This window comes from Phocoena sinus, chromosome 4, assembly GCF_008692025.1.
Source record: "Phocoena sinus isolate mPhoSin1 chromosome 4, mPhoSin1.pri, whole genome shotgun sequence".
Classification (NCBI taxonomy): Eukaryota; Metazoa; Chordata; class Mammalia; order Artiodactyla; family Phocoenidae; genus Phocoena; species Phocoena sinus.
The window spans coordinates 95,996,677-96,008,836 of record NC_045766.1 but is presented as its reverse complement, the minus strand read 5'-3'; the positions used below and the strand labels follow the sequence as shown (position 1 = coordinate 96,008,836).

The 12,160-nt window shown below is 37.1% G+C and overlaps 1 protein-coding gene across 12 annotated transcripts in view; it reads right to left on the bottom strand.

Annotated features, from left to right (window-relative positions):
• SENP7 (SUMO specific peptidase 7) overlaps window positions 1-12,160 on the bottom strand; it is a 186,252-nt gene that overhangs the window by 108,014 nt on the left and 66,078 nt on the right. For all 12 annotated transcript variants that reach the window (XR_004349610.1, XM_032629915.1, XM_032629914.1 and 9 more), the window contains one exon: window positions 278-375. Coding sequence is in view for 11 of the 12 variants with exons in the window: in XM_032629915.1 (XP_032485806.1) it covers window positions 278-375 (98 nt within the window). In the remaining variant the exon portion in view is untranslated. The remainder of the gene's footprint in view (window positions 1-277; window positions 376-12,160) is intronic.

The following is a 12,160-nucleotide window of genomic DNA, read 5'->3' as shown; positions in this document are numbered from 1 at the left end:
CAGAGTTGCTAAATGGAGGACAAAAGGTGAATCCAGCATCTTAACGAGTCCATATGTAACTCTTGCTTTATTAGCTAAAGCTTTCAAGATATTACAAACACACAAAAACAAGGAGTTAAGATGAATTAGAATCACAGAAAGAGCTTAGAAGGAACAGTAGAGGTCAATGAACTCAATCACTGTATTTTAAAAGTTGTGGAAATTTAAATGAATCATTCATGGTCACACTATACATAGTATAAGCCCATCCTATATCACACACATACATGTATCTTACCTTTCTGCTGATGTCTTAGAAGTGACAGGACGCCCACGTACACCTTTTTTACTTTTATGGTCTACAGAGAGGACCTTATTTCTTAGGCTCCTTTTCCACTAAGAAAAAAAAATGGAATTTGGAATTTCAATAATAAATATAGCAATATGACAATTAAGAGGCACTTAAATTTTCTTTTTATTTAGAAATTCAAGATAAACAGCCAAAGTCATAACAGTTCACAGAGGGGGAAAACTGCAATCTACAAAACACCTGGCATCTTTTGCTAATGAGGATATAAAAGTCCAATAAATTACAGAAGAAAGACATTTATGGACTTCCCTGGCGGTCCAGTGGTTAAGACTCTACATTCCACTGCAAGTAGTGCAGGTTCAATCCCTGGCTGGGGAACTAAGATCCCACATGCCACGCAGCCGAAACATAAATAAATAGATAAAAAAATAAATAAAGGGTCTGGACTTAATTCGTTAAAAAAAGAAAAAGAGGGCTTCCCTGGTGGCGCAGTGGTTGAGAGTCCGCCTGCCAATGCAGGGGACATGGGTTCGTGCCCTGGTCCAGGAAGATCCCACATGCTGCAGAGCGGCTGGGCCCATGAGCCATGGCCGTTGAGCCTGCACGTCCGGAGCCTGTGCTCCGCAACGGGAAAGGCCACAACAGTGAGAGGCCCGCATACCGCAAAAAAAAAAAAAAAAAGAAAAGAAATGAAAAAGAAAAAAGACATTTAAAAATGTAAAGGTAATTTTAGTCAGGAAATAGACATTTTAAGACTCAAAAGCTTACATCACTATGAAAAATGGTGAATGTGTTTAAAGGAAATAAAAATAATTACATGCCAAGTTAAACAGAGTCTGTGATTCTGAAGTAACTGCATTTATAAACAATTGGAAGGGATTACAACTGATTCCCTATGAACTGCTGCATGGAAAAAGTTTAGGGAAGAGTCAGATATCTTACTAACAGTGTTTAGATTTAACCCAACTACAAACAAATTAAAGTTGATTTAGTTAATATAGAAACAGGACTTCCCTGGTGGCGCAATGGTTAAGAATCCACCTGCCAATGCAGGGAGCACAGGTTCAATCCCTGGTCTGGGAAGATCCCACATGCCACGGAGCAACTAAGCCCATGAGCCACAACTACTGAGCCTGCACTCTAGAGCCTGCGAGCCACAACTACTGAGCCTGCGCACACAACTACTGAAGCCCACACGTCCTAGAGCCTGCACACCCCAACTACTGAGCCCTCATGCTGCAACTACTAAAGTCCATGTAACTAGAATCTGTGCTCCACAACAAAAGAAGCCACCGCAATGAGAAGCCCACACATCACAACAAAGAGTAGCCCCCGCTCATCACAGCTAGAAAAAGCCTGCATGCAGCAGAGACCCAATGCAGCCAAAATTTAAAAATTTTTAAATATATATATATATATAAACAGCGTGGGGACTTCCCTGGTGGCACAGTGGTTAAGAATCCGCCTGCCAATGCAGGGGACACGGGTTCGAGCTCTGGTCCAGGAAGATCCCACATGCCGCAGAGCAACTAAGCCCATGCACCACAACTACGGAGCCTGTGCTGTAGAGCCTGTGAGCCACAAATACTGAAGCCCACGTGCCTAGAGCCTGTGCTCCACAACAAGAGAAGCCACCGCAATGAGAAGCTCACACACCTCAATGAAGAGCAGCCCCAGCTCACCACAACTAGAAAGCCCGCATGCAACAACAAAGACCCAATGCAACCATAAATAAATAAATAAATTTATTTTTAAAAAGAGAAACAGTGTGAATCTGGGCAAATAAATTACTTCTCTATGCGTTAGTTTCCTTATGTAATAATGGTTACTATCTCACAAGGATATATGATGATTACATAAGTTTAAAATACTGTCTTCCTTCCTAAATAGACATTTCTCCAAAGAAGACATACAAATGGCCAAAAAGCACCACAACAAAGAGCAGCCCTGCTCGCCACAACTAGAGAAAGCCCACGTGCAGCAACGAAGTCCCAACGCAGCCAAAAATAAATAAAATTTTTTTTAAGAAGTCTACAAATAACAAATGCTGGAGAGGGTGTGGAGAAAAGGGAACCCTCTTAACACTATTGGTGGGAATGTAAATTGGTGTGGCCACTGTGGACAACACTATGAAGGTTCCTTAAAAAACTAAAAATAGAGTTGGCATATGATTAGCAATCCCTCTCCTGGGCATATATCCAGAGAAAACTGTAATTCAAAAAAATACATGCACTCCAATGTTCACAGCAACATTATTTACAATGGCCAAGACATGGAAGCAACCTAAATGTCTATTGACAGATGAATGGATAAAGAAGATGTGTGTGTGTGTGTGTGTGTGTGTGTGTGTGTGTGTGTGTACAGTGGAATATTACTCAGCCATGAAAAAGAATAATGCCATTTGCAGCAACATGGATAGACCCAGAGATTATATTAAGTGAAGTAAGTCAGAAAGAGAAAGACAAATACCATATGATATCATTTATATGTGGAATCTAAAATACGACACAAATGAACTTATTTATGAAACAGAAACAGACTCAGAGATATAGAAACAAACTTATGGTTACCAAAGAGGAAAGGGGGTAGAGGAGGGATAAATTAGGAGTTTGGGATTAGCAGAAACAAACTAATACATATAAAATAAACAACAGGGTCCTACTGTATAGCACAGACAACTATATTCAATACCCTGTAATAACCCATAATGGAAAAGAATATGTATACATATGTATAACTGAATCACTCTTCTGTACACCTGAAACTAACACAACAATGTAAATCAACTATAGCTAAAATATACTGTCTTCCACAAAGAGATATTTGTACACCTATGTTCATAGCAGCATTTTTCACAATAGCTACAATGTGGAAACAACTCAAGTGTCCCATCAATAATAACACCAATAATAATGAAATGTGTCATATACATACAATGAAATATTACTCAGCCTTAAAAAGTAAGGAAATTCTGACACATGCTACAACACGCTAATACATGGAAACTAACCAGAGAATGAAGGAAAATAAAGCAGAAAAATACATTACAAATGAAAGAACAAGATAAAACCTCAGAAAAAAACACCTTACTGACTGGAAATAAGTGATCTACCTGATAAATAGTTCAAAAAATTAGTCATGAACTTTGACAACTATGAGATAATAAAAAATATTTATATTGGTCTCTGGCCCCAGTTCCTACACAGAGCTCCTAAAACCCTTGTAATTCCCTTGGTGATAGGAGCATCTTTTGCTATAATATCTGGTTTTTAACCCCAATCCCTGACACAGGGCTCCTAAAACCCTCACAATTTCCTGGGTGATAGATTTGCCTTTTGTATTAATGAAGCGACTCTGGGTGAGATCCTGGATGGCTCCTGGATAGGGGCTAGTCACCAGAAAGACCAAGCCAATATTACAAGCTTGGAATTCTCATCTTTGCCCCACCATTCTCTAGAGAGGTGAGAGGGACTGGAAACAGAATTAATTATCGGTCTTGCCTATGTGAGCAAATCTCCATTACAATCTCAAAAATATATGAGGTTCAAAGAGCTTTGAGGTTGCTAAACACATCCATATACCCGGAAGGTGACACACCCCAACTCCACAGGGACAGAAGCTCCTGCACTCAGGATCCTACCAGACCTTGCCCTATGTATCTATTCATTTGGCTATTCATCTGTATCCTTTATCATGTCCTTAAATAAACTGGTAAATGTAAATAAGTGTTTCTCTGAGTTCTGTGAACTGCTCTAGCATAAATTAATCAAACCTGAGGAGAGAGTCATGGGAATCTCAGATTTATAGCCAGCTGGTCAGAAGCACAGGTGACAACCTGGAATTGTGATTGGCATCTAAAGTGGGGTGGGAGCAGTCTTGGGACTGAGCCCACAACCTGTGAGATCTGAAACCATCTCCAGGTAGTGTCGGAATTGAGATAAATTGTAGGACACCCAGCTCATGTCCCAGAGGATTGCTTGGTGGGGGAAAACCCACAAACATCTGGTGTGAGAAGTGTTGTGAAAATGATAGTAGTATGAGAGTAAAGGAGAAACATGGGAGGAAGATGCGTTTTTCCCAACACAATGACATTAGGTTAAGTGAAATAAGCCAGTAACAAAAAGACAAATACTCCATGATTCAAGTTATAGGAAGTATCTAGAGTTCACAGAGATAGAAAACAGTAGAATTTTGGTTGCCAGGGTATGGGAGAGGGGGAAATGGAGAGTTATTGTTTAATGGGTAAAGTGTTGTGGTTTTGCAAGATGTAAAGAATTCTGGAGATAGACGGTGGTGATGGTTGCACAACAATGTGAATATACTAAATGCCAGTGAACTGTACCATTAAAAATGGTTAAGATGATAAATTTTATGCTATGTGTGTTTTACCATAATTGGAAATACATTTTAAAAAGTAAAAAAAAAATTTAAGTAATGAAAAACAAAACACTGTCTTAACCATGATAGCCCTCAATAAACACTGTCATTTTTATTCTCCAGGCATTATTATCTCATTATCACCACAGCCCTACATGGTATAAAACTCATCACTTTATAAGTGGGAAGTGAAGCTCAGAGAATAAACTTCACCAGTTAACCCAAGTCTGCCTGACATAAAAGCCTATGCTCCTTCCAATGCTGTAATTCTAAATTACACAAATTCTCAGAAATCCTTCCTATCAAGATATCAACCTAAACACATTGTCACTCCCATTTCACTACAAAATGTAAATGTATCAATATAACTAGATTAAAAATACATTTTTCCTCCATTTTCAGTATCACTGTCTTAGTTCTGCCTCTTACTTCTGACCTGGACTCTTGCAATGTTCTCCTAATGGGATTCCCTGCAAATGGTCTCTTCTCCCCCCCAGTCCAGCAGCCACTCCGTCAAGAAAGTTAAATCTCAAAAATGCAAATCTGATGTCATTCTCTTGTTTAAATTCCTAAGTATTCCCCACTACCTAAGGAGAAAAAAAAAAAAAAAAACTGAGTTCTCTTTCTCACTTCTGCTTCCCATGAATCTTCTATTCCGACAACACTAAACTATATGTAGTTCCCTGAAAGTGCATGCCATTCAGATCCTTTGACATCTTTCTGTACATGTTTCCTCTTACTAGAATGTGCTTTGCCCTCCCCAATTCTCCTTGTCCATTAAGTCCCAGATCAACACCACCTATGAAGCCTTCCTCACTCTCTAGAAAAGTAAATCAGTATCTCTGCTCTAACACTATTTTACATACCTCTATTACTGATAACAGTTCTCACAATGAATTACATTATTTGTTTACATCAAACTGCAACCAGGACTGGGAATAATTTAGCTCACAAGCTAGACTCTCAGAACTACTGGTTAACTAGTTTTCCACAACTGTTTCACTAATCTCACAGTAAATGCAGCTTTCACATTTTTTGTTTCCAATTTTTTTCTACCCTACTAGTAACGTTGTAATTAGGTTTTACCTATATTTGCAAAATGATGAGTACTAGTCTTTGAGTCTCATATTCTGTACAGAAAAGAAACAAAATTCCCACCAAAGAGGAGGGAAAAGAATGAGAACTTTTAAACTATTACAAAAAATGAAACAAACACAATGAGACAAAATGAAGATATCTTTAATAGGAGAGGAGGGGAGTTGATTAAAATTTTATTAACTCTAAATAACAGTAAGATGTTTCAATGCCCATCTCCAATCCTACCACAGCCAAGGGTAATCTGGAGTGTATCTATAGACATTATCAAAGGAAAACAAAAATTCACTTAGACTTTGATAAATTGTTTCTTATATTTAATATCACACTAGAATGTTTTTTCTTTCCAAAGTTGGATTAGAATTGCAGCCTGGATAATAATTTGTATTTTTCAGAGATACAATTTTTCACTTAGTCTATGAACCTATATACATGCTATCTCTGAAAAAAAATCAGATAACAAAGAATTGTCCCACAATCTGACTATGAATGAGAATTTATTCATATACATATTTTGAAAGCTATCTGATCACAAATAGGAAGGCTGAAATAGTATGAATAGTTGTAATTTAAATATGAAAAAACTTATAGAAGAATAAAAGACTTTGCTTAGAGACAAGACCAAATCATTTAGTTACCTGATTTTGAAGCTCTCATTCTAGCAGGGACATCAAAATAAAATACTACGATAATTAAAACCAAATGTTCGATAGGAACTTGACTAAAATTTTTCTTGGACAAATCAACTCTACACCCATTATAAGTGGTGCAGTGTTCACAGTCTCAACTGAGTACTTCCTTACATACTAAAAATGAACCAAATCTGCAACCTGAAGAAAATATCAGCTTTGCTTACAACTACTTATCCATGTCACAGCCTACTGTAATAAAGATGGATGATGACTTTCCAACCAATTGAGATTATTGGTCAGGACTTAACTTTTATATCAGAATTTCAATTCTATTGATTCTTCATCTAATTTCCAAATTAGCAACATGTAATGTCAACAGTGAAAACACTTATCAGAAAACATAAGCTGAAATTATTTGGTAACCAACATCTACTGAACAGCTGGATAAATTGGTGAGGTGCAGGGAGAGAGGCTATCTGGGGAATCCTGTATTCTCTTCAACAAGTTTTCCCTGATGGTAACACCTTGCATAACTGCACAGCAATATCATCACCAGGAAAGTGACATTGAAACAATCCATGACCTTATTAAGATTTCACCTGTTTTACATGCACATACTTGTGTGTGTGTGTTTGTATGCGTGCATTTAGTCCCAGGCAATTTTATCACATGTGCTCATCTCTGTGACTACAACCAAACTCAAGATATAGAACAGTTGTGTCATAAAGATCCTTTCTTCTACCCTTTTATAAACACATCTGCCACCCTCCCCTTCCACTAACCCCCTACCCTACAGTATCAAATCATTTAGTTACCTAATTTTGAAGCTCTCATTCTAGCAGGGATTTCCTAGAGTTTTCATAGACATTCAAATGAACATTTAAGAAGAAAATAAAGTGAATTCTACACAACCTATTCCATTAACTAGAAATAAACAATTCCCAATTCAATCTATAAAGCAAACATTATACTGATACCAAATCAATATAATGACAGTACAAGAAAACTAGAGACCAATATCCCTGATAAGTACAGACAAAAATACTCAACAAAAATCAGCAGATCAAAACCAGCAATATATAAAAAGAATAATACAGCATGACTAATTAGGGCTTATCCTAGGACAGAACGGTGGTTTAATATTTGAAAATCAAATCAATCTACGATTTAAAAAAGAAAAAAGGCCCTACTCTACATTGTATACAATAAACTCACTTTAAATATAAAGACACAAACAGATTAAAAGTAAAGGGATGAAGAAAGATACACCATTTTAAGAGATCAAAAGACAGAGTAGCTATATTAATTTCAGACTGAGATTTCAGAGGAAAAAACAGTATCAAATTTGGGGATACAGGGATAAAGAGGAATATTACATAATGATAGAGGGGTCAATTTGCCAAAAAAACATAATAATCCTTAATGTATATATGCCCAACACCAAAATACATAAGGCAAAAACTGATAGAAATATTGATACAAGGACAAATAGACATATCTACAATTATAGTTGAAGACTTCAACATCCCTCTATCAGAAACAGATCCAGCAGGCAGAAAATCAGTAAGGAAATAATTGAACTGAAAAACACCATCAGTCAACTAAATCTAATTAACATTTATAGAATACTTCATCTAAAACAGAAGAATACACATTCTTCTCAAGCGCACATGCTTCGAGGGAAATTTATAGCATTGAATGCATGTATTAAAAACGGAGACAATTCTAAAATCAATAATGCAAACTTCTAGCTTTGGAAATTAAAAAAAGAAGGGCAAATTTATTCCAAAGTAAGCAGAAGAAAAGAAATAAATAAATAAAAGAGCAGAAATCAATGAAATTGAAAAAAAAATTAATGAAATTGAAAACAAGAAATCAACAGAGAAAATCAACGAAATCAAAGGTTGGTTCTTTGAAAAAAATCAATAAAATTGATAAACCTCTACCCAAGTTAACTAAGGAAAAAAACAGAAAAGACAGATTACTAATATCAAAAATGAAAGAGGGGCGATCAGTACTGGTCCAATGGACATTATATAGAAATAATACAGAAATGCTATGAACAACTCAATGCCCACAAATGTGAAAGCTTAGATGAAAATGGACAAATACCTTGAAAGATACAATTGATCAAAACTTATGTAATCTGAATAGGCCCATATCTATTAAAGATATTGAATCAACTGAATCAATATTTAATATCTTCCAAAACAGAAAGGACTAGGCCCATTTTGGTTCATCAGTGAATTCTACCAAACATTTAAGGAATCAATTATACAAATTCTCTATAATTTCTTTCACAAAATAGAAGTAGAGGAACACTTCCAAACTCATTCTATGAGGCCAGCCTTTCTATTTTTCCTTTCGTTTATTTATTTATTTGGCTGCATCAGGTCTTAGTTGCAGCATGCAGGATCTTTGTTGTTGGCACGTGGAATCCTTGGTTGCAGCGCACAGGTTCTTCGTTACGGCACGCAGGCTTCTCTCTAGTTATGGCACTCGGGCTCCAGAGTGTGCAGGCTCAGTAGTTGTGGTGCGTGGGCTCTCTAGTTGTGGCACACTGGCTCTAGAGCGCACGGGCTCAGTAGCTGCAGTGCACGGGCTTACTTGCCCCACGGCATGCGGGATCTAGTTCCCTGACCAGGGATCAAAACCACGTCCCCTGCACTGGAAGGTAGATTCTTAACCACCAGACCACCAGGGAAGTCTCGAGGCCAGCCTTAATACCAAAACCAGAAAAATACATTACAAAAAAAGAAAACTACACAATATCTCTTATGAACATAGGTGCAAATATTCTCAACAGAATCAAATCCAACGAAGTATAAAAAGAATCATATACCATAAACAAGTGAGACTTATTTCAAATAAGCAATGATGGTTAGGCATTTGAAAAATCCATTAATGTCAACAAGCCAAAGAAGAAATATGAAATGGTCATATCAATAGATGTGGAAAAAGCATCTGACAAAACCCAAAAGCCATTTATGATTTTTTTTAACTCTCAGAAAACTAGGAATAGAGGGGAATATTTTTAATTTGATTAAGAATATCTACAACAAACCTACAGCCAACATCATACTTAATGGCGAGAAACCATATGCTTTGACGCTAAGATTGAGAACAAGCAAGAATGCTCCCTCTCATTACTCCTATTCAACCTCATACAGGAAGTCCTAGATAATGCAATGAGACAAGAAAAGGAAATAAAAGGGATACAGATTGGGAAGGAAAAAATAAAACCTTTATTTGAGATGACATAATTGTCTATGTAGGAAATCCCAGAGATGAATTTGAAAAAAAAGAAAAAAGAAAAAACGTCCTTGAACTAATAAGCAATTATAGCAACAGTGCAGGACAAGATGAATATACAAAAATTAATTGCTTTCTTACATGAAGGTAAAGAACTATTAGAATTTAAAATTAAAAACACAATACCACTTACATTAGCACTGAAAAACTTAAATACGTATGTACAAATCTTTAAAAATGTGTAAAATCTATATGAAAAGAACTATAAAACTCCAATGAAAGATATCAAAGATCTAAATAAATAGATATTCCATGCACATGAATAGGAAGACTCAATACTGTCAAGATGTCAGTTCTTCCCAACCTGATCTACAGAATCACCACAATTCCAATCAGTATCACAGCAAGTTATTTTGTAGATTTTGACAGACTGATTTGAAATTTTAAATAGAAAGATGAAAGACCCAGAATAGCCAATACAATATTAAAGAACAAGCTCAAAGAACTGATACTCCCACCTTAAAGACTTACTATAAAGCTACAGTAACCAAGACAGCATGGTATGGACAAAAAAACAGACAAATAGATCAATAAAACAGAATAGACAGCTGAGAAAAGGATCCACACAATGTAATCAATTAATTTCTAACAAAGGAACAACGGCAATTCAATGGAGAAAGGCTAATCTTCAACAAATGACACTAAAAGAACTGGCCACAGTTCTTATATCTTTCACAAAAATTAACTGAAAATGGATCACAGATCTAAATGTAAATTGCAAAACTATAAAATTCCTAAAAGATAACATAAGAGATAATCTAGGTGACCTTCAGTTGAACAATTACTCCTTAGATATAATACCTAAAGCACAATCCATGAAGGAAAAATTGAAATTTGGGCTTCATTAAAATTAAAACTGCTCTGTGAAAGATACTGTTAAAAGAATGAAAAGTTAAGATACAGACTAGAAAAAACTCTTTGCAAAACACATATGTGATAAGGATTGGTACCCAAAATATACAATAACTCTTAAAACTAAAAAACAAGAAAACAAACAATTTTAAAAATGAGGGAATTCCCTGGTGATCCACTGGTTAGGACTCGATGCTTTCACCGCTGTGGGCCCGGGTTCAATCCCTTGTTGGGGAACTAAGATCCCACAAGCCATGCAGCACAGCCAAAAAGAAAAAGTGAGGGCTTCCCTGGTGGCGCAGTGGCTGAGAGTCCGCCTGCCGATGCAGGGGACACGGGTTCGTGCCCCGGTCTGGGAAGGTCCCACGTGCCGCGGAGCGGCTGGGCCCGTGAGCCATGGCCGCTGAGCCTGTGCTCCGCAACGGGAGAGGCCACAACAGTGAGAGGCCCACGTACCGCAAAAAAAAAAAAAAAAAAAAAAAGAAAAAGTGAGCCAAAAATGGGAACACACACTTCACCAAAGAAGATATACAGATGACAAATATGCATATGAAAAGAAGCTCACCAAAACATGTCATCAGAGAATTACAAGGTAAAACAAAGAGATACTACTACATACCTATTAGAATGGCTAAAACCCAAAACACTGACTACCCCAAATGTTGGCCAGGATGTGGAATAACAGGAAATCTCATTAGTTGCTGGTGGAAATGCAAAATGGTACAACCATTTTGGAAGACGCTTTGGCAATTTCTAACAAAACTAAACATACTCTTAACAAACAATCTAGCAACTGCACTCCTTAGTATTTACCCAAATAAGCTGGAAACTTCTGTCCACACAAAAATCTGCACATTAATGTTTAGTGCAGCTTTATTCATAATTGCGAAAACTTTAAAGTAACCAAGATGTCTTTCAATAGATGATAAAGAAACTGTGGTACACCCACATAATGGAGTATCATTCAGCAATAAAAACAAATGACAATGGGGGAGTCTGTGCATGTGTAGGGGCAGGGGATATATGGGACCTGTCTGTATTTTCTGCTCAATTTTGTTGTGAACCTAAAGTTACTCTAAAAAATAGTCTAAGAAAAAAAAAATTTTTTTTAAAGAACCGAGCAATCAAGCCACAAAAAGACACTTTGATAAACATAAAAGCATACAGCTAAGTGAAAGAAGCCAATCTGAAAGGGCTGTATGATTCCAAGTATATGACAATATGATTTAAAATATATATATATGGGGACTTCCCTGATGGCACAGTCATTAAGAATCCACCTGCCAATGCAGGGGACACAGGTTCGATCCCGGGTCCGGGAAGATCCCACGTGCCGCAGAGCAACTAAGCCCATGCGCCACAACTACTGAGCCTGTGCTCTACAGCCCACGAGCCACAACTACTGAGCCTGTGAGCCACACCTACTGAAGCCCGTGCACCTAGAGCCCATACTCACAAGAGAAGCCACCACAATGAGAAGCCCGTGCACCACAATGAAGAGTAGCCCCCGCTCGCCGCAGCTAAAAGAAAGCCCGAGTGCAGCAACGAAGACCCAACAGAGCCAAAAATAAATAAATAAATAAAAATTTAAAACTATGGAGCT